This window comes from Trichogramma pretiosum, unplaced genomic scaffold (genome assembly GCF_000599845.2).
Source record: "Trichogramma pretiosum strain Unisexual culture from Peru unplaced genomic scaffold, Tpre_2.0 scaffold24, whole genome shotgun sequence".
NCBI lineage: Eukaryota > Metazoa > Arthropoda > Insecta > Hymenoptera > Trichogrammatidae > Trichogramma > Trichogramma pretiosum.
The window spans coordinates 1,498,707-1,526,283 of record NW_019641611.1 but is presented as its reverse complement, the minus strand read 5'-3'; the positions used below and the strand labels follow the sequence as shown (position 1 = coordinate 1,526,283).

At 39.0% G+C, this 27,577-nt stretch overlaps 2 protein-coding genes across 12 annotated transcripts; one reads left to right on the top strand and one right to left on the bottom strand.

Annotated features, from left to right (window-relative positions):
• Positions 1-418: 418 nt before the first annotated feature.
• LOC106648349 (E3 ubiquitin-protein ligase HUWE1) lies at positions 419-19,837 on the bottom strand. 8 transcript variants are annotated; one of them, XM_014365179.2, is made up of 29 exons: positions 18,607-18,952; positions 17,135-17,213; positions 16,847-17,065; positions 16,523-16,762; positions 16,387-16,449; positions 16,091-16,315; positions 15,745-16,016; positions 15,391-15,667; positions 14,630-15,310; positions 13,767-14,558; positions 13,268-13,690; positions 12,628-13,184; positions 12,326-12,557; positions 11,878-12,246; positions 9,069-11,809; positions 8,848-8,977; positions 7,701-8,757; positions 7,242-7,602; positions 6,595-7,165; positions 6,325-6,511; positions 5,110-6,263; positions 4,866-5,044; positions 3,870-4,792; positions 3,517-3,792; positions 3,046-3,422; positions 2,835-2,968; positions 2,596-2,761; positions 2,327-2,517; positions 419-2,248 (listed from the first exon to the last, which is right to left on the bottom strand). In XM_014365179.2, the coding sequence occupies exons 2-29, from the start codon at positions 17,177-17,179 to the stop codon at positions 2,146-2,148; spliced, it is 12,945 nt and encodes a 4,314-aa protein (XP_014220665.1). In that variant the 5' UTR covers positions 17,180-17,213; positions 18,607-18,952; the 3' UTR covers positions 419-2,145. The 8 variants fall into 8 exon arrangements, with proteins under 8 accessions (XP_014220665.1, XP_014220659.1, XP_014220660.1 ...); XM_014365173.2 differs by lacking the exon at positions 18,607-18,952 and adding an exon at positions 19,385-19,837 and having other exon boundaries at positions 2,146-2,248; XM_014365174.2 differs by lacking the exon at positions 18,607-18,952 and adding an exon at positions 18,959-18,980 and having other exon boundaries at positions 2,146-2,248.
• Positions 19,838-22,194: 2,357 nt separating this feature from the next.
• On the top strand, positions 22,195-27,276 carry LOC106648216 (ubiquitin carboxyl-terminal hydrolase 1). Of its 4 annotated transcripts, none has more exons than XM_014364929.2 (8): positions 22,195-22,419; positions 22,982-23,139; positions 23,236-23,424; positions 23,493-23,731; positions 23,810-24,575; positions 24,646-24,838; positions 24,909-25,236; positions 25,302-27,276. In XM_014364929.2, exons 3-8 carry the CDS (start codon positions 23,247-23,249, stop codon positions 25,677-25,679), a joined length of 2,082 nt encoding a protein of 693 aa, XP_014220415.1. In that variant the 5' UTR covers positions 22,195-22,419; positions 22,982-23,139; positions 23,236-23,246; the 3' UTR covers positions 25,680-27,276. The 4 variants fall into 4 exon arrangements, with proteins under 4 accessions (XP_014220415.1, XP_014220413.1, XP_014220414.1 ...); XM_014364927.2 differs by lacking the exon at positions 22,195-22,419 and adding an exon at positions 22,427-22,882; XM_014364928.2 differs by lacking the exon at positions 22,195-22,419 and adding an exon at positions 22,427-22,882 and having other exon boundaries at positions 22,953-23,139.
• The last annotated feature ends 301 nt before the right edge of the window (positions 27,277-27,577 follow it).

The following is a 27,577-nucleotide window of genomic DNA, read 5'->3' as shown; positions in this document are numbered from 1 at the left end:
AATTATGAATATTAATAATATAAGTTGAAAAACATTTCTCTCATATTTGATACTGAAATTGAAAGAGAAAAAACATTACTCTGTCCAGCTGAAGATAGGATTTTGTTTTTTAGTCACCGAAAAATTTTTGAAAAGTGACCGGATGATTTGATAAACTTTTTTTTTGGGGGGCGTCGCAAATTGTACAATTTGATATCGAATTGAGACAAAAATTATTATTTTTCAATACGTGTTCAAAGATTTTCAATTCATATCAGGTTATTCATAACGGGAGTATAATTATATTAATTGGTAGAGGAATACATGTCGAAAATTTTTTAGTCGGAAACTATTGTACAAATCTATATGAAGGAAACTAATCAATTAAAAAAATTTTATTAGGAAAAATTTGAAAGCATTAAACATACAAAAACTGTTATTTAGACTCGATAATTAAAATAAATTTATTGAAAAATGTATTCGTATTCTTTTATTACATACTCAAAATTGTAAAAGTTGCATCTGGAAGCAATATTGTTCTATCACGATGGGTGTTGGTAGTTATATTATCAATTTACAATCACCTGCATGTCACAAATATAATACAATGCGGCACTTCGTTGCCAAGGTAATGTTTTCTATATAGCAGCGCGTTGAACTTATATCCATGCTTGTATAACTTAGAACAGCGATGGATCAAGCAGTGGCTTGATTCGTTCATTTGTGGTGACCACAAATTTGATTTACAATAAAAAAAAGTACATTATTCAGAGAATAAACGGAAACAGAGCAAAAATGAACACTAATATGAAAAAACCTGTTAATTCGGCATACATTGAAGGAATGAATTCAACAATGGAAAATAATTAAAATCAAAGGATTTAAGATCGAACAGTAATGAAAATGGTTTTTATACAATGAAAACAACATACCTGAATAATTTTTTTTATAAGAAATACAACATTTAATTTATTTGAGCGATTCTTAATCAATAATTCCCTAACAATGTCGAATGGAGCCACATACGTCGTCAAACAATGCTCATTAATCAAATACCTCTTGATAAAGAGATCAGCAATAAAAGCTTTGTTACTTGGATTGTTAGCAAGATACATCTTCGATTCAACTGTAAACTTTATTCACTTAGATTTCAAAAACAAATTACACTTGCTTTCTTTCAACATCACATTTCGAATTATCAATAGATAAATGATATATCAGTTAAGAATTATTATATAATCTATCAATAATAGTTAATAAAAATTAGAGTTATTAATACTAATAGTGTACAATCATTCATAACTTTCATGTAAAACAGTTGAAATGGATTATATCAAGAGTTCAATTTCCTTGGCAAACATGAACTTTTTTCATTCAGATAAATTAGGCATGTTTACTAAAGTTGTAATAATTAGATGATGATTTGTAATTGAAATTTACATTTTTTACACCCGTGGCACTTTATGTAAATTTCTCATCTGCAGGTAAATAATTTCAATGCAATCTTCTTTCATTCATACATTGCAAACTATGCACAAACTATCAAATATCTGTTGTTTAAATTGTTTAAATATATCACCACAAGACTGTGTTGCATTTTTTAACAATGATCACTTATGATAATATGTGAAGAATATTTAGCTCCATGATGTTTTTTAAATAGAAATCTTAACATAATCTTAATATTGAATTAGCCTTAGTTTAGTTCTCCTGTTCTGTTTTGCAGGGAATTATCGTTAAGTTCCTCTATATCACTTTCTCCATTATCACTCTTTACAATGATTCTCGCTTTTTTAATTTTCACACACATTCCGTTATTTTTTTCCAGAGTTTTTATCAACAAAATAAACTCTAAACCCATTAGTGCTTTTTTCATGTTAGTTTCAATAATTACACCATTGCTGTATATATGCATACATATGTATATATACATATATATGTACACCGAAGTATATGTATATACACACGTTCATTAATATTTATGCATGTATCTTGATTCCACTTCAAGTTTCTTTTCCTCTCAATTATTAAATTGAGGATAAAGCACAATTATTGTTCTTAGATGAGATATATAATTTCACTTTGTTGAATAGGCAGAGGCAACACATTACAGAAAACAAATTTGCGATATTGCGAGTTATTATAATTTTGTCCTTTGGCAAACATTTACGCAAATCCGAATCCTTCACTGCATTCATGTATTGCTTTCAGGAGATGACTTCTCAACTTGTCATAAGTCTCATAAACTGGTAGATCCAGCTGATTAAAACTGTAAATTAAAAAAAAATGAAATCATGAATGGAATTTTTCATCAATGAAATTTGCATTGTATAATGTTGAAAATTACCATGTATGCGCCGATGGCAGTCGATCGGTATTTCGGTCGTCTCGGTGAATTTGGAACTTTTGTACACCGTTCATACCCTCAAGGGCTCCAAAGCCTTGCAATGGAACTTTAGAAGTACCAGTAACAAATTGCAGGAATTTGGCTCGGTCTGCTTGATCGAAGCCTCGCAACGCACGCCAAAACCATTGAATCTGGTAAAATAATTAAGAACGTTAAATGAGCAACAGTAAGTAGTTTTAAATAGCTTTCACGCAAAGTTTATAATGTACCTGCAGTGATGTTGGACTGTATTTGTGATATTCGGTGTTTGCCTTTAAGTCTTCGATATCAACATTGGGTAACCCGCTGATTAACAACTCTAGTTCTTGTTCGTTAAAGATAGAAATAAGTCGCTTCGGAATGATGTCATAAAATCCTTCCAAGAAGGCAGTTAATCTGAGAAAAAATAAGATTTTTGATAATTTAAGATTGAGATAAATACTGTATAATTCATTTTATAATTGCTTACTGTTTACGTATGGCTCCGGTCATTTTCATTTGACAGACTAATCTTATGTACTCGAGTTTAGTTTCTTCTGTCACGACTATGTTTCGGCCGTTTGGTATTAAATCTCTTACATCATTAACACCAAATTCATTAACCTGAAAATGTAAAAAGTTAATTTATCATTTATTTTTTACAAATAAAATATACAAAGCATTTCCAAGATTATACGCACCTCGGCAGAAAAAGTTAGTTCGTATCCAAGGTCTGAGATGTTATTTTCAGTCAAATAAACGAGACCTTTGTAAAAACTGTAATCTTCGCTTTCCATGTCGGTGTGCTTCACAAGAATACCAAGGATGTGTTTATAGAAACTGCGCGTAAAGTAACACTCCAGTAGCTTATTGTCATAAATGGCCTTAGCGATGACTCGACCAACGAATTTATAATAGCACAAATGATTCGGGTTGCAATGAGATGAAGAATTGATCATGTATGTAACTCGATCGCCCGGACTCACAGTGAAGAGAGCATACATAGGGTTGAATATTTCCCTTGATATAATAACGTACCACTCACGAAGTAAGCCACCTGCATCTTGCCCTTCTTCGCCTTAAATGAAGAATTTAATTATTGTAATCATTCGATTATTCTTAGTATTAAATAGTCAAGATCATCATCGTAAATTTCTTTACAAAATTCTAACCTTCGAAAACTATGTAGAAACGATTTTTCCATTCGTCAGCGTTTCTGCGATGTAGTTCTCGGAACGAATCTTCAAAAACATGATTTCGGCGAACGTGAACTGCCAATTCTTCCCGACGAATACCTTCATCCATTCTTTCAAGTTCGCATCTGAAATACCTGCGCTTCACATCAAAATCTAGCACACGCGTGTGATCGACCAATACGGAAAATGGTCCGTCTGCCAGAGGTGTCGTAGTTTGGCGCAGTATTTGATTGAGTACTGTTCTGTGTGTTTCTGTGAATAAATTTGGATATTATTGACATTTCTTATAATGATTTTAGTATCACTACTTAATATGAAATTTTAAGTACCGGCAAATTTAAGGAATTTGAGTTGATCAGGTGGTAAAACTTTTTGCGTTGGTTCAGGATTGGTACCCCAAGGGTGAGATATTGGTTTCGCATTCGAGACTGAAGGAACGACATTAGCCGCAGGAGTTGATGAAGCTGGTGCATCTTGTTGAGCTACAGCGATACCTTCACCTGCGCCCGATTGGGCTGCTGCAGCAGTCGCAGCTATTTCGTTTTCGGCAAAAATGGGTGAAACCGGTGCTATTTCGGCAACATGCTCGAGATTGTCTGTTGCATTATCATTGCTACGTTCTCGTGAAGTGCTCGATGATGAGTGCACAAGGAAGAATGCCTCAACAGCTGGTTGAAGTACGAGCACCGCGTGGTGATCAGGTGTATGCTCAAGTTCTAATAAACAAGAGCTCAATGTTTCCCACAAATTGTCAAGGACTAAACTTTCACTTAGTAATGGAAGACTGTATTCAGCCGCCGTTTCGTTATCATCTTGTGAGCTTGAACTTTTCGTAGCAGTAGTTGAGGATTTATCTGCAATAACTTGTTGGGTTTCTATAGGTGCATTAGCTGGAACTGCTACTTGAGTTGTATCCATTGCAAGTGTTTCAGCTTCACCAACTGTCTCACTTGCCTCAGGCGCAGCTGATGAACTAACGTTATTAGCTGGTGCTGTTTCCATAGCATTATCAGACACTGGTAGTGGTAAATTCGCTGCTTGTACTGCGGCAGCAGCGGCTGCTTCGTCCGCAAGTTTTTTATTGTTAGCGTGACGCACAGCTTCTCGTATTTGTACAATTACTTTGAGAATACGTAGGAAGAAGGCTTGACTAGATGTTTTGCTTACTAAAGCAGCCATGGACGGTAGCTGAAGATCACTTCCTGCCTTCAATTTTGTAGGCGCTGTGATCACTACATTGTCGTTGGTAAATCTGGCAATTCATATAAAGACATTTGAATAGATGTTTAAAGAGATCCAAATAAATTATTCAAAGTAAAACTAACCTATCAATGAGAACACCTCGCCCCGATCCAGTTGCACTGGTTGATGGTTGATCTTCCGGTAGTGAGTTTCTTCTATGAATTTCTTTATTTAGTACTTTAAGTTCCAACATTAAATCATTAATGTGTTCACAAACCATGTTGGCCAATTCCATGGCTCCTTCCAAAAGTAATTTTAAAATCTACGAAAAAATACGTGAATGAAATGTTCGTACACGGTATTTTAATATTGCATTTTTTTACTTACCAATTGCCGTGTAGGATCTGGACAATGTGAAAGATTAAGTAGCAGAGCTGTAGCATCTTCCAATCCTTCTTCTGAGCAACTTTTGCTTGTCAGTACTTGAACCGCAAGTCTAATGTGGGTTTCTGGCGCAGCAATGCTTGAATCCTTAATTTCAAAGGATTTCTTTTTGGGAGCTTGACCTTCTTGACGACGGGACGATGGATTAATTTCTGTCAAACCAACCGAAATTAACGAAAGTAACCTCAGTAGTTTATCAGTTAACTGGCTGCTGCGTTTTATGACGGACCAGTGCAGCATCGAGATCAATTGACCAAATGCCGATACTTCAAAAGAAGAAACGGTTTGTTCAGATTCCATACCCAAATTTGAACTCGAATGCGTACGAGCAACCGATTTTCCTTTCTTTGAAGCACACGAATCAAGTCGCAATAACATATCCCAGAAATCAGGAGCATCGCTTTTAGTATTTTTATTGGTGGTTTTGGGTTTTGCACCGCTCTCTTCTCGAATCGCGAATCCCGTAATTTCCTTATCCTCTCCGAACTTAAGCGGTACAAAATAGGCTGGGAAAGATTTCGCTAGAGAGATGAGTAATTCTAAGGTATGTCTGCAGACTGTTGGTGCGGCTTGCGGATGGATAGTGACATTATGACCTTGTCTTTCCGACTTTTTGCCGTTGTGCCTCATTATGTGGAATACGTTAGCGCGACAACCCAAAGCTGCATCGATACTGATATTTAACCACGATTGAGAACTATTGCGCGCTTCAGAAGATTTAGGTGAACAGTACTCATTACTACCATGAGCTGACTTCTTTTTAAATTTAGAACTGAATTCGCCAAATCCTTCTTTATTTTCTTCATTACTCCGTTCCATAATGTTCAATAAAGCTTTCACGACCCATTCACGAGTATTTCCATGGTAACACAGATTTCTTATAACTCGATGGAGTCTTAGGGTATTGATTTTCGGTTCATCAATAAACAATAAGACTAGGAGACAAGCCATTGATTCGTGGTCGAGTAATTGCCGTCCTCTTAGTCTTAAAGGCGCGGGGCCTTGGTAATTGATGCCGCTATCATTCCTAGCACTCAAAGCGTTCCAATGAGACCTAGGTGCTTGATGAATAGCATATCTAGCCGCTGGTCCTCGACCTGCCAATAAATTATATTTCAATTTATAATGAATACGTTGCCAAAAAAAAAGTACACTTACGTATTCCTCGAGTCGTGTTACGTAATATACTAGATAATGTTGCATTGCCTTGACTAACGTGATTAAGGAATCGCTCTTGCATCATGTGTCGATTTCGCGTCTCCCATTCTCTTCGCAAATTTTGTGCTTCTTGTGCCAAATCCGGAGGAAGAACGGAGATTTGCGATTCTTCCATGTCCGTAAGAATCTATTTCACATGATAATAAAATCAAATTTTGGTTATTTGAAATTTAAAATAAAATATATATTAAATACTCAAGAAAAACATACAGCTTGACGTAATGACGGTTGTAGATTTTGAAAGAAAGCAGCAGCATCAACTGGATCTTCAGGATTAGCTGAAGCAGCTGCGTGTCTTTGCTGTTCAAGTCTCTGCTGAGCAAGTACTTCTTCTTGAATAGATGGAGGTAAGGCTGCTAAAAATTCTGGGTTGACTTCAACCGGGCCCGTTGACTCTTCAACAACAGTGGCTTGCGCACGTTGTCGAATTCGTTGCAAACGTAAGTGTTCAGCAATGACTTCGTCACGCATTTCTTCTGGCAACGCAGCCAAGAACGAAGGATCAACACCATCAAGCAGCTGTTCTTGCGTCTGACCACTCGCTTCTTGTGTAGCAGGCGTTTGTTCAGACGCATTTGAAGATGTGGCAGCATCGGTAGGAGCAGCATTATTACTTGAAACGGTAATTTCTTGAGTTCCAACGGGAGTTGAAGGAATAGATGAAACGTTTTCTTCTTGGTTTGTGGATGCCTGAGTATTTGGTACATGAGGTAATGGCGAAGAATCATCAACCGCAGGAACGTTTGACCCAGCAGTGGCTTGGTTCGAGACATTGTTAGCACTAAAAAGTAAAAATAAAGTTAAGTTTCTGATCATATATGCTGAGGATTAATTTTGATGATAATTTTTTCAATTACTTTCTCTCTGCCTCTGAATTTTCATCTGACAGGAGTCGTCGAATCCAATCAATTGGCACGGGAGGAGGCTCTTGCGAACCCAAGGCAGCTCTTGCCGTATATTCTATGATCTGAGCTGCAGTCCAATCTGTACGTGCACCTGCTAGAGGGTTTGCGTCTGGTTGTTGTCTTTCAGCTTGTCTTATGCGTGAAGCTTCTGAAGCCGAAGCACCTATTACTGAATCTACAAGATTTTCAGCGATTTCAGTCGCTGCACTTAGTGCACCCAAATTGTCGCGATTATCTGAGAACTGCTCGTCTTGTGGCGCTGGAGGTTGCTCTTCTTCGGGCACAGTTACTTCCATGTCTCCAGTGGCGTAACCTATAATGTTTGATAAAACACCAAACGAATAGAACAAAATGAAACAATTGGCAGATTTAAATATATCGTAGAAAGTAAAAAAGTTCAATAGCCCTTACCACTAAATTCTTCTGAGTTCCATTCTTGACGAAGATCTTGTAGAACAGCTGCTTCAACGGCTGCCCTTACTCGTGACTCAATATTTCTTGAAGAGGATGTAGATGGTAAAAGATTTACACTAGTGTTACTAGATTTGGAACTACTTTCGGACGTTTTTTTGTCTTTTTCGGTATCTTTATCAGTTCCTTGTAATTTTTTACTTTTTTCTTTCCTCTCAGCTAATTCAATATTCCTATTCTTCTCCAAGCCAGGAATTAATTTATACACTACTCCAACGCAACAATCAGGCTGTGAATCGCCATCCAAAAGTCGGCTTTCTTCGATCCACCAGTGTAAAGCCGTTGGTATATTATTGAGGGTCGCTGCAAGGCTTGGTCCAAATAGATATCCCGATTGATCTACCAAGTCGAATTGTTCGTCATCGGGATTAGCCATCAAACCTAAGCCATTGTCCATAACAACTACTCTAGCATCTCGGAATGAGGTGGCCAATAGCTGAGATGCTGCCAATGGAAGGGTTTGTGCAGCGGGTCCCAACAACCTTTGCAGTATTACAGGGGGATTAGCAACACGGGGATGATTCAGTTGCAGCTGGTATCTTCGTTGGCGCATCACACGGTTACGAGTACTAGCTGCATCTAAACTACCTTGAGCTAAGAGCAAAGGGTGCGTGTTAAGGGCATTTACTTCCGATGGTGATTCGCCGAAAGGATCGAGAGAGAAGGGGAAATTGGTGTTCCAGGGCAAACTTTGTCGGCCAGTTGGAGGTGCCTGGTTCATATCTTGAGTATCAAAATTATGTTGTATCATAACGACGTTGCCACCTCCATCGCGTTCGTTAGGATACATACGGAAGACTCCTTCTCCAACGTCTTCGTAATACTCAACACCTTCGTCCTCGTAGTTAGAGGATTCTTCCTCTTCTTCTTCCTCCTCATTTTCTTCGCCCTCGTCTTCTTCTTCTTCCTCCTCTTCGTCGTCGTCGTCTTGTACATCATCTTCGTTATCATCAGATGGATTGCTGTCGGAATCCGAATCAGAGCTCATCATATCCTCCTAAAATCAATCATCCATATGGGTAGTATAAATAAAAATCTATTTATCAAGTGATTCAGAAAACTGAGAAAACAAAAAAAGTCAATTTACCCCTACCGTGGTATCGCGGGCAGGGTCAAAGTCATTTTCGACCTGACTTTCATCTTCGATATCCATTGGTCGGTGTGGGCGGGAAGTGGGCTCTTCCGCCGCTGCCGACCCGTCTCTGGAATATAATACACTACTTGATTTTAGATTGGATACACAACATTTAGGCGTGCAAAAATAAATGAAAATGAATCGGCATATTGAAAATATTCATTTTATCTTACCTCTCAAGTAAATGATCCATTATATCTTCTAACGCGGCGGCATCAACATCAACGCTCTCATGAGCTTGACTTTCGGATGTAGGCTCTAAACTTTCAGCATTGACCGAAATGTCATGTTCAGTGTTTTCAGCATCTTCATTGACTTCTTCACCGACGGCGTTGGTTGCATCAGACGTAGTTGTTCCGGACTGTTGACCCAATGGTTCCTCTTGAGTAGTTCGAGTTTTAGGCTTCGGGAACTTATTATTTATTGCGCCTGGCACAGGCTGGTTGATAATTCTTGATAAAGTTTCAAGTGGTTTAAGCGCAGCGTTTATTGTTGCGGCCATGTTTGGACTCGATAAATCGAGACTGTGAGGTATTTTAGCCAAGTCAGTAATGACTCCCTTTTTGAGCATTACACGTACAATGTAGTTGATGTTGCCATAAGAGCCGTTAATCTTTATTGGGTTTCTAACAGCATTCGTATGAGTTGGTGGACAACTATCGATCATCGTGGATATAAGACCGATGAGTAACTGTAGTTGCGTGTGTTTCTCGTTGCTCTCTGGCAATGCAAGAGTTCGTGTGAGGGCAGCTTTCACTTCGGTTACAAGTGTACTCTGGGCATCAGGGGAATGATTGCAGGAGGCGATTGCTGCAATCAACATTCGAGCCATGCTGCTGCATTGACGATCGCTAGAATTTTCAGTCGGTGTAGGAAGCAAACGATCCAGCAGGAAGGCTAGAGCCGTCGTATCTTCCTGTATCAATTCGCTTTGACCAGCGCGATAAGTATATTCGGTAATTAAATTAGCAATGGCACCGTATGACCTCACGGTCTCAGCGAGCAACTTAAGAATTGCTGATTTCGGCAGCAAAGGCTTCTTGCCTTCTTCAGGTTCAATCTTGTTACCATTCGACGAGTCTGTGTACATCTTAAGCGGGATAATTTGTGAAACTTGGTCATCGTCGTCATTAAGTGGGTCGTTACTAGCTTGTCCGGTATTGTTTCGGAGTACATCTCCGCGTCTGTTAGTGCTAGTTGAGTTACTTGAAACAGTACTTAATTTCTTTTCTGGACTACCCGATGGTGGAGTAGTTGTGGAAGAACTTGATTCTTCAAAGATTGGAACAGGTTTGACCAAAGCGTTGAGCAGCTCGTAAATAACATCATTGAAAACTTGACCAGGTGCAAATGGAGGTGGGAAAGACGTAGGCACTACAGCTGTGACAATCAAACGATTGTCATTATCGTCGCGTTTAAGTACACTCAAATCAACTTTCAGTAATTTTTCGCAAACTTGACGATAGACCTCCGGATCACGGCATACGGCACTGCTTATTTGTCGAGTCATAAATAAGATTTCTTTATATGCTGGTGGAATGTTTGCCTGAGTTCGTGAACGAATGACTTTTTCCATTGTATGAGCAAGAACACTGGGTTCCTCAAGGGTATGTCTTATAAGCAAAGTGCTTAAAGTAATACAGCCGATAAAACTGCTAGCTTGGGTTATCTCTAGAAGAAGCTTAACGCCACCTGCTCGAGCAAATTCTTCGGCACTAGCATAATCACGTGTGAGGCGCAAGCAAACTTTCATTAATGCATGAAGAGTATCGCGATCAACAGGAATTGCAAGCAATCCGACGCAAGTTCGTATAATGGGTGAACGGAAGTCAGGATCAATCCCCTTGATGACACAACATCGCTTATCTTCCAAAGAAGCTGAATCTTCCGTATCCATGTTACTATCAATGGGAGGATCTGCAGCGGTGGTAGTCGTAGAAGTTTCATTACTGGCCGTATCATCTGCGGACTCTGCAGTAGTAGTAGTTTTAAAGCCCATGGTTATTGGTCTTCTATTATCACTATCTTCGTTTACTTGGGTCATGCATGAAAACGTTATCAGATATTTCCTCCGACTGCATGCAATACGCACGGTAGGCTCGCCAGCCCAATAAGCGTCATTTATAGCTCTATTGTTCGTCGATGAGTAAGCAGTCCATTTTCCTGAGCTCAGGTCAAACCACTTCCAAGTGCGATTAGTTACTTTATGCATAAGTTGTTTGCGCTGGGTTAGTACCGCGATCTTTTCCAAGCGATCGACCAACAATAACAAGGGAGCGAGCCATTTCGGTGTTTTAATTGATACAGTTTCCTTGTTTGAAGGATCTTTAAGAGCTGCACGATTTAGTTTATTTTTCAATTCAGTAAGAGGAGTTTGTGAGACAATAAATAACTGAATTAGTTTGTTTAATAAATCACTCTTCTCAACTGCTTGCGCACATGGCACACGCATTTCTTGGAATGTACCTTCGAAAAACAAAGTAAACAAATAAATTCTTCCAGCTACCTTGTTAGCTACATCGCATTCAGCCAATTCTACACCAGCAGTATCATCGCCTGATACAGCGATACTACGCAAATATAACGTGTATTCTTCAATTTCTCGAATCAATTGTTTGAGCATGTTGTCACGCCACTCGACTCCATTGCGTTTGGTAATTGTAACAAGCAGATCACAAATACGATACACTGTGTCAGGCATTATGTCCAATAAATTGAGACATTGTTCAAGTGCAGTGTCTGTAAACTCGTCTACACCATTGCCAGGAGGATCACGAACTATTTCTTCAGCGATGCTTACTCTTGGATCGGCATCATCGAGAGACATTGCAATGGCTTGCATCATTTGATCTTCATCACCGATTTCCAAATCCATTATAATTCCTGGAGCCGCGGGATCTCCCGCAGGTAAATCCTTAAAAAAAAGTTAAACATAACAATGGGATAACAATTTTCGGGAAATTTTGAAGTGAAATAACTTACCGATCTACGATGAGTCGCAGGATTGGTGAGTAAATAATCAGATGCCTGTTCAAGATTCAAGGTATGAAGCAAAGCTTCAATGCAGTGTGCTCTGCTGAAGCCCATTTCCATGAGATGTCTCAGGTGCTCTGGATTAACGTCAGGTTCAGGTTCTTCACGACGTTCTGTTGATGTTCCAGATCTATTAGCAGCTGCTCCGCTACCATTGACCGTGGTTTCTAAACTTTCTGTTTTTTCTGTTTTGTCTTTGATTAACTTTTCTCCATGTAGTATGTGTCGTAAGATAGATAAGATAGATTCAGTCATGCGCGGTCCATAACCTTTCAATGGTTTTTTACCCCACATATACATCACAGCTTCAAATGCTTTCTGTAAGATTTTTTTCAAGAATATTGTAAAAAATGTATAAATACTTAGCGTAAACTTAAGCGTAGCGTAAAAAAATTACCTTCTGAATATCTATCAGATATTTGTAAGGGTCGAAAGGTTCAAAAGATATACCCGTACATTTGGTAGAAACAATATGCGGGGATTCTAAGACGGCTTTTGGATTAACCATTTTTTCCAAGAGCATTAGCCAAACATCGAGAAATTCACCGGTTCCATCTGGTAAATCAGGATGTTCTAATCCTTCGGACAGTAGGAACTGATTTCCCGCGGATAAAGCCCATCGGAAGGTTCTATAATTGAATTTTTAAATTAAGATATCTTATCCATCAAATTTCTTTAAAAAATCAGGCAATAACTTACGAGAAAAAGGCATTCTGTCCACCTAGTTTAACAAATTTTTGTAACATCAAATGGTAGGGATGTCTTTTTTCATCAAACAACATTGGAGATGTAAATCCCACGGAACATATCAAGAAAGTAAGTTTGAATTTAGGCACTGGAGAAGCTGGTAATTTATCGTGAGAAAGTCCTCGCATTAATAAGCAATTCAATGCAGTTGCGACACTTCTCGCTGCCTGAGATGGTAAAATTGGCCCCATCGGTATTTGCTGCCCTCGGCGCTGCCTAACCGGTGAACCCATGCATAATTTGACGAGTAAGCCAAACAATTCAGCCAAAGCCCTTCCTAATCTTGAAGAAGCACCCAACAATGGTTTAATATATTTTTGTAAATTGTTAGGTGCTATTCGACCCATAAAATATGCGGCACTGCCAGTTCCATAACTGGTACTAGCTCTACTTTCGTCAATTTCCATAGATATCGGCGGAGGGTCTGTGCTGAGAGCTTCCATTGCCGTTGTCATGCCATTACTACTCATATCAGCTGATGATCCTGAGTTTGAAGATTCACCATCATTCTAAAAATAAAAAAAATAGAATGATCGGTACCTGTACGGCTACTTGTAATAATTATAAGAAATTTTAACTCATTTAAATTTACCTTCGGTAAAAGTTTTTCCATTTCTTCCTTAACAAAACTGGCCGGATGTTCATCGCTGCAAAGGGCTAGTAAAATTGTACTTTCCCACACTAATGACATGTACAATTCTGCTAAGCCTTTGAGTACCATAAGTCCCATATCCGAACCCCAGTGATTGATGGAAAGATTGCGAATCTCTGATTGACTAGTACGACAAACGTGTACAAACATAACAACGTATCCATGCGCAGCATTCATAGCATGCAATAAAGGGGTGTCACTTGTGAAAGCTGTTTCAAGGTTTGGCGCTGATAGAAGTTCACTAAGAAGAATAGAACCTCCAACGGAGTCTACAAGGCGACTGTGCAGAGGTTTCAAAATAGTAAGAATCTCATGAAGTTGGCTCAAACCAGTTTTTAGTACTAGTGGTTCGTGAGCTAAATTCTGTAAGAAGCAAGTTATATTAATCATTACTCTTTACTCCTACTTTATTAAAGAACTAGAGATAAATTTTGCTTACGAGTATGCTCTTGCAAACCGAAGCAACAGCTTGGGCAGCTTGTGCCACTGGATAGTCTACAGGTAAGTTTGGTAAACTGAGAATTGACAGAAGTGCTACCAAGCCTTTTTGATTTACAAATTCTCGACAATGATCATCTGTTGAATTGTTACTCAGTATAGCGTCGACAAATTTCATTACATTATGAATATAATCAACTAAAGCTATTGGTGTTTTTTCTACAGGTTGTTGTTGGGGTGCAACAGGTCCAGCTTGAGTAGACGGCGATGGTGACGGTTGCTCTTCCCGTTGAGGATGAGAGCTTGTGCTCGCTTCTTCTTCATCTTCATCTTCCTCGTCGCTACTGCTACCACCGCCAGCTCCCGAGCTTCCTGTCGGATCGCCAACGCCAACTCCAACGGATTGTCCTCCAGTTGGACGATTAGAGTTTCCACTGCTCGTTGCCGCATTCTCGGTTTTACTAGTTGCTCTGTAGCATATGTAACGAGGATCACAACCAAGAACACATAAGTCTTTAAGCAATTGAACAATAGCTTTCATAGCATCTTCTTTGAGACTTGGTTGATGACGCATTAACTCGTCCATAGCATTGCCGAGATTAGATGCTGTGTCACCAAGCGGGTCAGCACTTCTACGACGCCGCATGGCCGACAAATAAGTTGGAGATAACAAGACTTTGAAAATTTTTTCAAAAGGTTTTCGTCGGGTGAATGATGCCAGACCACGTTGATTCAAACATAGTGCGCTAAATATGTTTGGTAACGATCCTAAAACTTCGCGCGTAGCTGGTACCTAAAATAAATTCAAGATATTAGAAAAATTTAATTAACGTAATCCAATTTTCAAGTCAGAGTTCAACTCACATCTTTGTTCAGAAGTGCGTGAAGTACCACTTCTGTTAAACCATTATCTTGTAAATGTGACAACAATGAAGGTTCTTGGAACACATACACAGTAACAACGTCAGTTGCCAACAGAAACAATGATGGTCCATAATATTCACAATTACTGATGATATGTTTTAGTGATGATGGCAATGTGCCCTCCATAATGTGTCTTATGCTATCTGCAAATGTTAGATCCTGTATAGCTTTTTTTAAAAAATTAAACATAGATTTCAGTAAAGCAGCTCGTTGAGGCAGACACGTTTTTCCACTTTTTAACAGAGCATAATTCTGTTGAGAAGGCGGTTGTTGTGATTGTTCACTCAAAACCGGGAATTGTTTGTTTGATTCAGGTTTATCATCCTCAGACAACTCCATCGTATTTAACGAGGAATCTTCGCGTTCATCGAAATTTTGTTGAGAGTTTGATTCTGACACAGATGCTTGATGGTTTTCAACTGATCCGCTAGGACCTGAGGCATCTTCAGCTGGTAATGGTAAGTCACTTTCTGGTATGATTTCAAAGGGCTGTTCTTTGCGACACACGTTGACCTCCATGTCAAGACGTTTTATGAAGCTTGCAAGTCCATTGTGAGTTTGGAAACCTTGCATGTCTATGTTGGTTATCAAGTCTATTACTCTCACAGCTCGTGTAACAAACTATAATAAATAAAAAAGTAATAAAAATAATTGATCATATAAAACAAAGTTTGATTTTTGAAATTAAATTGATGTCTTACAGTAATGTGTTCCAATTCTTTGCCAGGCCAATTTATGACTTTTAACAGACTCTCCATCATACCGCAGCTTACAAGAGCTTCACCTCCAGCTTCGTAACTTGCAAGGTGATAAAGAAAACTGAAAAGCGCTGTGGCCAATGGCAAAGGAAAAGGTTGACTATCTGGCTGTGGTGATGTTAATGTACTAATGCAGGTTCGTACAAGAGCTGGTAAAAAGCCATGATAAGAACTTGCACCAGTCACGTCAATGATCATGTTCAATCTTGTACCAGATTTTCTGAAATATAACATTACAATTAAAATTCTTATTTTCAAGAATCATTATTTTTTGAATTAATGAAAAATTCAACTAACTTAGGATGGTGAGGATTACGATCCAAATGAATTATGCTTGTGAGAGTTCGCAATGCTGCAGCCCGAATCTCAACAAGATTAGGATGTGAAAGTTCTAACAATTCAACTAACTCCTCCAAAAGGCCAGGGTGGAGAAGACTGTGAGCATTTTCTTGAATTGCATTGCTATATACAAGCACAGATAGAGCTTGTAATCGAGCTTGTACGCATTGTAAGCGTCGTCGATAATCTGAAAAACTGTGAGCTAGCCTAATATGCGTTAAAAGAGCCATCTAAAAATAGCATATAACAATTAATATTGTTATTCATTGTATTGCCTAAACATGGTTAAGAACAAAAAACGTACTTGACGTTCTGGTGGTACATTGTACAGTTTAAGCAGGTCATTCATAATCTGTGCAGGGGTTTTACCAAGTTTATCTACATTTTCGATGTGTATATATGTTACAAGATTTGTCTGAGCAGTCTTTTTTGCGCTACTACTTCCAGTTGATCCACTGGATGTATCTAGTAGAGCAGAGTTTTCAGCATAAAATTCAAAATGTAAGGTTGTTGCACTATAAGGAAAACGCTGTAAATAAATTCAACAAATTAAAGACACTCCATACATTGTAAGTGTGATGAAAAGTGGTAAAGGCATACTTTATCTGGATGTTCTTTGCAGCAATCTGCTAGGCCAAAACCATTCTCTTTGCCTCCCCAACTCTGTTAAAAATTAAATTGATAAATTCTTTATTGAATAATAAATTCTATGCATTTTATACAAATGAATTATTACCTCTGCCAAATGATTTAATCTGCTGAGTAGACATTGTCTTTTATCATTATTTAATCGAGTAATAAAATTACTCCTTTTACTAAACATGTACAGAAGATTCAGAACACCAAGTACTACCTGCATATCACAACTGGACAACAGAGTAACAAGGTGTTCCATACTATTATACAAGTGGCGTGAAAAAGAATGCTCTATGAGCAATGTTGTGAAATGGAGAACCCATAATAACAAATCTTTAGCCTGAAAAATAAGTGTGACAATTAGCAATCAATTGGTAAATAATTAATAATGAATTTTGATTGTCAATCCAAAAATAAAGCTTACCTCTCTATTTTGTGGAAGGTCGCAAGCCAGTTCCCATGGATTATCTGGACTACTGGCAGCTGCTTTTTCCAGGATAGTATCACTTATATCTAAAATATCAATCCAATGAAACAATTCACATTTTCCAAAAGTCCAAGCATCTATTTGTTTGAGCTCTTCCAACAACACATCGTGGGAGCAATTGCGTAGTTTATTTATCAGCACTTGGCAGTCAGCCGGCTAAAATAATTTTTAATTTTTAAAACATTTTATTCAACTACAAATATTTTTAAGACATTATAAACTTACCACTTCCGAAGTGCACTTTTTTAGTCTACTCCTGTCAATCTTCATTTTGGCGATCGATTACTTTTTAAATTGTCCAAACCTGCGGACAAAATGAAAGTATTAGCTAAATCATCACGAAAAGAAGAAATGAAGCAATGTATTTGAATAATTGCAAACAATAATACGCTTTGTTATAAGACGTCGAATGATGAAATTCATATCTTCGCGATAAAAATATTCACGAAAGGCCGATAGCGTGTATAAGCAAGCAATGAGACATGCTTCGTTCAAGTCTGTACGAGATTTGCCACAAAATGCTTGCTATGTTGATTAGGAAATAAATCGTAAAAACTAAAGAAAAGTTGCTACAATAAAAACACGCAAATATTTTCTAACCTGTTTCTACCGGTGGTTAACGCAAATACTTATTGCACATATGCGCTTACATGAAAAAAAATGCGACAATCGTTTTCGGCTAGAGTTGCTATCGGAAAAGAGTATGAAAGAAATGCTCACATTCGCGACTTTCAGCTTTCATACGTCGGCGAAAAACTTACCGAGAGCATAGCGCGAATCATTGTCCTACACTAATACACAAGACGTCTTCGACTGCTCTTGTGTGCGATTTTTTGCACGAACGTGTATTGCCAAGTTGCGTTGGCTGATATTGGCCTCAAGCTCTCGCGTGGAAACGACGAGGACGGAACTACTCTACACATAGGTATAGATACACATGTCGCACTCATACGATTGTATATGCGCGTATACCTGTATCTGTAAAGTGCATAAGCCAATGCATAGTGTACATTCAGTGCATTGCGAAGAGATTAAATATAAAAAAAGGCGATTGAACCTAACCTTGTAATTTTTCGCGGTAGAATAGATTAGAAGATACAAAGGAACGGATATAAGTAACAGCGTTTACACGCGTTTGATATAAGAACTGACTACCTACACACTTTGCAGTCTAAGGAGGAGGGGAGAACGTTGATCAGCGTTATTTACGATTTCTGTTTGTGTGGATTTTAAGAGTTTGTCAGCTTTACAATATATTAAATAATAATGATGCGCTGGTCGTGTCTTTGTTGTCGTGACAAAATCACTGCTCGAAAAGTCTACTATCGTATCATCTTGCGCATCGATAGAAATTGTAAAACAAAAAAAAAACAATCTGCAAATGAAACAACAAACACAAAGAGACTTTAACTCTATATACGTTGATGTTAACTTTTGAGTTTTTCAGAGCGTGGAAAGACATTGTATTACATGCGTCGGGGATTGCGTTTGTTCGCTCTCACGCAGCGCGAGTCATTTCGACGACGATGAAAACTTTACGAAAAAAAAAGATTAATAATAATATATCTCCTGGTTTTACACGAAAATTACTATTTTTCACAGGCGCTGCTATCGAGACAATATGCACGAGGAGTGCCCTAGGGCCGTAGACAAAGACGCACTTGAAAAACGCACATAGTAATCCTAAAAACAATTACCTCTTCAACATTGCCTCGAAACGTACCGAAGTCAAATTCGTTGGAAAAATGACGACCAACGTTTCTCGACTCACAGAAACGGAAAAATGATCACAGAACAACACACTGACAAGTGTGTAGTAGCAACGTTTTCGAAAGATCGCGAAAACTAATGGCGCTCAATTAGCATAAATTTCCGTTATAAACGACGAGAGCGTGTGGTGCGTCGTATGCGAACGTTTAAACAAGCTGATGACGAGGTTTTTTGCTCACTATTGCGCTTTTTCAAAACAAAATCGCGAAACTCGCAGTCAAAGCCACATATACCTAGTTGTAGCGCGTATTCAACTTATCACTGATCTCGAGTACAAACCAGAAACGTAATATTTACAAGAGGAGAGATCGGGCATCTGGTCTCTGCCCAATGTATACTGATACTGATCAATCATACACAAATTTTTGACGTTCCAAAATTTCCCGTGCGGTTCAACACCACAACGCTCGTCTCGACTATTGTCGCTTGAAACTTTTCCCAGAACGCGATCAGCCAATACACATAACCTCTGTTGGCAATTTTGACGAAGCAGACTTGGCACAGACAGAGAAATGGCAAAGGCGCGTTAATCGCGCCTCGGACGAAACGACGAGGCTCGCTGATGTCTCGAATAAACAACAAGTTCCGCAGTGTCACATCTACCCCTCTCGAACACGTTCGCGCACTCGCGTATTCTAGGCTGCAGACCTTAACTAGCTCGCGAATAGGCTAACATGCAAAGATGATGAAAGTCCCACAACTCACCGTTGATCGACCTTGTAACGGATGGGAAGGTCCGTCCTCGTCGACGGTGGCACGACGGACGACGTGAACGCTGTCTCGTAGCAACCCGATGACGATGAGGTTGGCGCGCGCCAGCTGGGGCATCGCGCGTTACAGCAACACCGCGATCGCGATAATGTTTCTCTCGCTCTCTTCGTTATCTTACAAGCGATCTTTAATGCGACTTTGGGCAAACTTGATCTTTCAGCAACGTAATGTAGATTTCACGCTCGACATACAATGCACGCATATATAGAACAATATACAACAAGAAAAAAAGGTCTTCTCTCTTCTTAGCCTCGATGAGAGATTCGTGCGAGTTAGAAAGACAGAGAGAGAGAGAGAAAGAGAGTCTGTCTATACTCTGCTCAGCGAAGTGAGCCTGCATGCGAATATATATGTCTACAAATGTGTTGTATTCGTGTACTATACTTTGACTGCGATGATGCTGCTGCTGCCTTCTCTCCTTTCTTTCTCGCAGCTGGTGAGATATGGAGAGGACTGAGGACTCGCTCTCTCTCGCTCGCGCTCGCAGCGCGACTCGTTTATATCTGCTTGAATCTAAAGTCAAACCTATACATACACACTGTACAGTCTGTTTACATATGTGTATGTGTACGCTAGTGCATGTATCCGTCAGAGATGGTATATGCTATATGGTTCGACGTCAAGTATATACAGCACAATCGGTGCATGGGATGCTGTTGCTCTCTCGATGTAATGCTCGACACACCGTTGTTGTATATTATAACGATGCAAAGAACAAAGTCATCGACGGACACCAACAAAAACACGTAATGCACCTACTGATAGAGCATTTTTATTAATACGGACGTATGGAGTGCTAGCGACGACTTTTCTCCCTCAAATGGTCAAAACATTGCGTCGTCGCGCAATTGACAAATGTACGTTGAGCAAAATCTATATAGGATCGACGTTCGGGAAAATCGCTAAGCGATAAGCTCGATGATTTTGATCTGTTTCTTTCTCTTTTTCTTATCTCTCGACATCCGTATAATTATATATTGTTCATACAAGAGCGGAACGAGCGTCGTACGTCGACCCACGCGTACATATACACGTACACGGATTTTTCCTTCTACTGATTAGCCTGCTGCACTTGCTCAAATGCTGCTGGTGTTTTATTTTGCATGCATGTATACCTCTATACCTCGCACACCCAAAAACAAAGCTGATCTTTAAACGATTACAACACGACTCGGCCAATATGAAGTAAGAAAAAATCTTGCCAAAATTTTGGACGCACCTAATCTATTGTAGTATTTATAAGAGTGCGAGGATGCACCAGAGTCCGTAGCTGACTCGGCTCGTCGTCACAATCCGTCACCGTCTGATCTTGTCAATCGCTCGTGCACGCGACAAGTCGCCATTTTACGGAGCACAGCAGCGCACCGCAGAAACACGACACCGCTGTTGCTGATTTATCATGTATTTTAGTACGCATCCTAAGTCACGCATTGCACACACCTGACTCAGAATTTAGAATTTTAGCCAACTCACGTGTAGCAACTTCTTCGTTATGCACGCGAAGTACGAGCAAAGACGTATAAACTTATTTTAACTTAATTAGTCGCATATCATCTTACTATACGAACTGTATTCCAGATGTTCAATTATATGCATTGGATTGTATACCAAGAAAGCTCACGATATGACCTAATTCAAATCCATTTGCCGATTCGGGAGAAAATTCAAACTTTTTTCCGTCTGTGAATCTTCAGAACGAAAGTTTTGCGAAAAACTTGGAAAACTAAAATTTTTCTAGGAAATGGGGTTGATTTGAATTTAATGCATAATTTTTTCCTCAAAATAAGCTAACCCTTTTCTATTAGTTTTTAGAAGACGTATTAACGTGTTAACTTTTTTGTGCGATATGAAATAGTTCTAGTTACCTACATGGAGCTGCGAAAGATTATTATTTTCCTTATACAAAAGTTGAGTCATAATTAAGTACGAGTTCATCAAAGCGCGCGCAAACTGAAAACTATCACAAGTTAATCTTAAAAGAGGCTTAAGTGTATAATCTCGTGCAAATGGTTAAACTAGCCCATCATTTACTAAGCTCGCGAGTCGCGCGTTGATTCACGCGACGTTTTAAAAATATATATCATGTTTCTTGACGCGCTCGTTTACCCGTCACACGACCGAGAAAGGTTCAAATGTATGTTTGCTTATATTTTCGCGCACTGCAATACTGTAAAGTGTAAAGTCATGCACTCATGATTTCGATAATGTATATCAGCAAACAGAAAAATGCAGAAACAGGAGGTGGTACACGATACGAGTCGACTTGCGATCGTATCGAGCTTTCGGAAGCTTCCATTCGACCATCGGTGCTACTATTATGTGGGACATTTGATTTTATTTGTAGCGCGAGAACAGCGAGGACGAGATCGTACAAAGCTCGTGAATTCAATTAAGCGCCGAGTCATTATTGGATACGCCGCGGCTGTACCTCGCGAGTGCATGTATCGATGCAAGATACAGCCGAGTATTATACACGCTTGTAAGCTCGAGTGCATATGTACTTTCACTGTCTGTGGCTAGAAATCCGTTCTCCTTTTCGCGTTTACAGCTGCAGTAAAGTTGGCGAAAAAGCCATAGGTCTGCAGTGTGCAGAGAGCAGTCAGTAACTCGGCAGTCGGCTGTAGTACGTACGCACACACACGCGCGCACAGACACCCACACATAGGCAGAGGCTGCAGCACAGGCCGTGCATAAGTGTGCAGTGTGCCCATCGTATATAATACTTACTCGCTCGCTGTATCGCTCGCCGCCGCCGCCGACACCGTTGCCGTGCCAGAGAGCCTCTCTCTCGCCGTCGTGCCGTTGTCCGCGGCGCAGACGCCAATGGCGGCCCTTACGCGCAACAATGGCCCGAGATCGTAGCGCGAAACGCTGATGCCGATGCTCATCTCTTACCTCGCAAAATAATCATCGTGTATACGACGAGCACAAGACGAGAGCGCGAGCCAGGCTTTTGACATTACATGTGTGTAAGTGTGCATCGGTCGTCGTCGGCGCTGCGACTGCACGGCCCATTTTAATACATCATCGCATCCAACTCGAGAGCTCGCGACCGCTGCTCATCGTCTGACTGCTCGACGTTGTTGTTATTGTTGTTGTTATTATAATTAATACTCGCGCCGTGCGTCAGTACTCTGTGTTATACCCTTCGCCGCTCCGAACTTCGCGTGAGGTCATCGGCAACACGGCTCTTCCGCGCCGCGCATCTCCTATCCAAACGTCAGTTTTCGATAGGCACGCACCGATTTACCGCCGTTACATTTATCGTCGTCTCAACGTCAACGCACTCTCTTACGTACTCGTATCTTGTTCATGAATCGCCTACTATTGACTCTGTGTGTGACTGATTTTCTCATTTTCATCGCTGAGTGGGTTATTTTTTCATAGCCTTTGTAAACAGACTCGTTTACATATACACGAGTATCGTAACAGGTGTGATATCTTACCTCGTTTACATTCATAATCTACGAGAAGGGATCTTGAAGATTTCATGTGCCAGCAGATGTGTGACTATTAAATCCTTACTTCCAGTGCCAATCGAGAATTAACGAGGGTGTGTTATATGAGAAGGAACAAAAGACGTGCATTAGCGGCCACTGCTGAAAAACGTCGTGCATCGAAGCTAGGTCCGGCTCACGGTGCGGCCAATTACCTCGACGTTCCATGACTTCTACGCACGACGGCCCAAAGTAAGTTCGCTGCAAGATTCAAACTTACATGCAGTCCTGAGTAATATTGAATTCTTAGAGATCTAAGCACTCTTTCAAAATTTCTTCCTTTGACAGAGCGACAGAAAATGACAGTATTAGAGGCACAGGAGGAATCTGATGAACAGTTGAATCCACCAAGGAAAAAAATTTGTTTATCTTTGTCTGGACTCTCTGAAAAACGAAATCAAGGAGGTAACAGAAAGTCTGATACCCAGCCCGTTGGGCGGGCTAATAGTGGCCAAATAACACGGCATTTTCAATCGAGTAAGTTATCTTGAGACAAATAGCTATGATTATAAGTTGTATTGATACATGTTTTTCTATTACCACAGATACAGGAGGCAAAATGTTGAATGAGTTGCATAGATTAGGTAATAACAAGAGAGATACAAATTGTGATGTTTCATCTTCTGATGGTGGATTGAAGATAGCTACCCTCTGCAACTTAGGCAACACATGCTTTCTTAATAGTGTTCTATATACATTACGATGCACCCCTTCATTTCTTCACAATCTACACCATCTAACGACAGATCTGGCTGCTGTTACTGAAAAAGAATTATCAATCAAGGTATTTGCTAAATACTGTTGTGGATAAAAAAAAATGAAACATTCTCTTCACATATTGACTTTATTTTTTTAATTCAAGGTTAAATCGTCATCATTAGGAAGAGCAAATTCATCATCTATAAGTAGCAATAGTCGTAGTTGGAGCAATAAAGATCTTCCTTCATTAGCATCTGCAAATGCAGTTTCAGAACTGAACAAGCCTAAAATACAATTGGTAACTGAAAAATTACACGAAGTTTTTTCTTCTCTAAGAGAACAAGAAGCTAGAGAAAATTATGATCCATATCAACCAGATTCATTTGTACAAGCCCTCAGAGATGTTAATACAACTTTTGAAGGTAACCAACAGCAAGATGCTCACGAATTGCTTGTTTGCGTACTTGACAACATTCGCGAAACTTTTCAATCTCTTGTTAAACAACGAGAAGCTTTAAAATGGAATGTTAAGACGAGTGCAGCTTTTGAAGCAGAAGCAGCCGCTGCTGCTGAATTAAAACGTAATGACAGTGGAAAACGTGGATCAAGAGGAAAGATTGTTGTTAAAAAAGGCAAAAAAGGTCAACAAACACGTTTATCCGCTGCACAAACGACCCTCAGTTTAAATGGAGGAAAATTTACGCTTGAAAAACAAAGTTCCGAAAATGGTGATTCGCAATTAGCAACATCACCAACAACATCGTCGCCGACAAATTTAGAGGTAGAAAACCAAAAATGTTTCATATCAGAGGACTTTGAAGGTGTCAGTCTTCTGCGAACAACTTGCCTGGAATGTGAACAGGTGACAGAAAGAAAAGAGACTTTTTGCGACATTTGTGTACCTGTTGATTGCGATCGTGGTGATAAAGGTATTTAAAAAAACGATATTAATTTAAATTCTTATTTTTAAATACAAAAATAAAAATTGTTATTTTACAGATGAGAATGGCAAACAATTAGATCCGAGTGCAATTTACAAAAGAGCAGTAGTAACTAGTGAGCTATTAGTTGACAAAAACAAATACTGGTGCTGCGAATGTTTGCGATACAATGAAGCTAGACGTGCTATACATTTTCCTACTCTACCAAGACTTTTAGTTCTTCAACTGAAAAGATTTACTTCTGTTTCTGGGTAAATTTAAGAATTTCCTTCAAAATGAGCTACTTTTAACATCATTTTTAATGTTATTGTATGCTATCAGTGCAATGGAGAAAATAAACAATCACATGCCAACGCCCCTAACACTCCAGTGCTTTTGCGAGGATTGTCTGGCAGCAGCGGATCAAGCAAAACTCGCAAATACTTCGATGACCAGCCAAATGAGCTCATCATCAGCTACATCGTCCGCTCAACAAAATGCATTACCGAAAAAGCGGCATGTTTACAATCTTTATTCTGTTATTATGCATCAAGGTGCGACGATGACAGCGGGACATTATGTTGCCTACACTCGATTACCTGGAGAATCTGCTAATACTGAGTACCTCGAGTGTGAACGCGACAATGTTCAGCGTCAGCAGACTTCGCAGGTAAATTCAATATAAACCTTTTTTTTACCTCAGATAGCAGAATATTAAACCTGATCAAATTGTAGGAAAGTCTAACTATTGGCTCACAATCGAATGGATCGCAAACACCACAACATGACACCAAAATGCCTATAACATCGCTGTTAACAACTTGCTTTGGAAACAAATCAAATCTTCATGAACCACATCTTCGAAGCAGCAAACAACAACAGCAAATGCAGCAGCAACAGCAGCAACAGTTGAAGAAAGAGGGCTGTCAAGGCAATGAGTGCTGCGGCATCAAACACATGGCGCGTCAAGAGACCGGAACTTGGCTCGAATGCGACGACGAAGCCGTTCGAGTCATATCGCTGCGGGAGTTTCAGGAAAAACTCGCGCCAACGCTACGTAATTCAGCCACGCCTTATTTACTTTTTTACGTTAAAACTGAGACTGGAACATGAGGCTAGTAAATTCACTACCAATGCATCAGACCCGATTACTTTGTAAATAATATCGACGACGATGATAAACCGAGCCATATGCTAAAAGGATAATAATTTATGGAAAAAAAGATCGGCTCAACAACTCGAAAAACACAATTTTGATGATGACTGACTATACTTTTGACGTTGGCTTTGATATGAGAAACAATTTGACTGATGCGAAATTTATTCAAAGAATTTCTCTGCTGAACACATCGCCTTAGATTCATATAAAGAATATACTTATAATCATATTCAGTAACACTTACACATCACAGGCTGATAAATGTATAGATTTAAATACGGGCTATTTAGAATAAATAGTGATTAAATAATTACAGGGCATATTCTAAAATTTCAAGAGGATAAAACAGTATATCGTATACACGCTGTTCAATGCAATGTTTCACACTTATACTCATACACATACACACATTCCATAACATCGATTCTTGTCGTCATCACAAAATACACATTATTATAAAAAATTCTAACCGTAGCATTGACATCTTGAAAGGAGGCTGTAGAAAAATATGCTTCACTGTTTCATTCGTGAAACTGGATATTTTTTTAAATCAGAGCCAATTGTTACTCAAATGTAAAATGTTGACGATTATACGAAGGTATCAATGACTGCTCGATCATAGTCTTTAAACTTAAAAAAAAAAAATCTCATGTTGGTTTCTAACAGTTAGTAAAAATGCAGTTATTGTAAAAAGATATTTTTTCGATTGGTGTAAGATTTAATCATATTGTTTTTTGGCGCGAATTCGAAGGCAATAACGTGTAAGAAGGTCTAGAATAGATATAATTTTCCTTATTTTTATAAAAAAAAATTGTGTGATAAAATATGGCGTTTTAAAGTTATTTTTATTGTCAGTTCACTTTTTATCAAAGGTAAAACGAATCTCGATTCAATACAAAACTCATTTTATCCTTTCCAATTAAAATTAAGTATCTACAGATCTATTGATAACTACTTTTTTAAAGAGTACCCGTTAATCATCTTAATAAATTAAATCGATCGACGGTGATGATACAATGTTAAAAATAATTAAATGATAACTTATAAATAATATGATTATGCATAGATATGTACCCGTGAGTGGGTATAAAACTCATACGAGATATACGGGAAAAAGACGAAAGAAAAACAACAATAATGGTGGTTATCATATGAACGACGCGAATATGCGATCTGTCACGTATAATCGATGACGCTGTAAGCGATCGAAACCCTATAATTACTTATTGTGTAAGAACAATTTTTCGGATCAAAATCCCTTCAAAGGCCTCAATGTTTCGCAAAACAAACAAACAAAAATTAGTGCTGCCTTGTGCATCTCTTCATGTAACATGTTGTCTACTTCTTTAATGTGAATAATTACAATGGTTTTGAATCGTCACCTATATTAGTTGAACAAAATATAATTTTATGCGAGTGAAAAGTGTACAGCTACGATACTGCGTTTTTTCATATAAAAAAGACTGATGTTCAGTCTGTGAATTGTAAAGCCATATTTATTATTATAAATTATTACGATTATTATACAATACAGTCTGTCAAAAAAGGGTATTACAATGACTGAGCATTTCTTTATCCACCAAAAATTCATATCGAGAAATATCAAATATGGACATCGATCGGGTACGATAGTATATGTAGGCTAGTATGCAAGTCACCGATTTCTACATCTACACATCGGGCCGATCTATATATCGAGCGAAGCACGGTATCGACATCGTCGTGTGTACGTCGCGCGTATATGCAACGCTCAATAATGGGGGTCAAATTCTATAAAAGAAGCCGCGCGTGACTGACTTATATGCTATACACCTGTAAGTGTCCGTAGGCATGGACAGGGCTGAGCGTACAC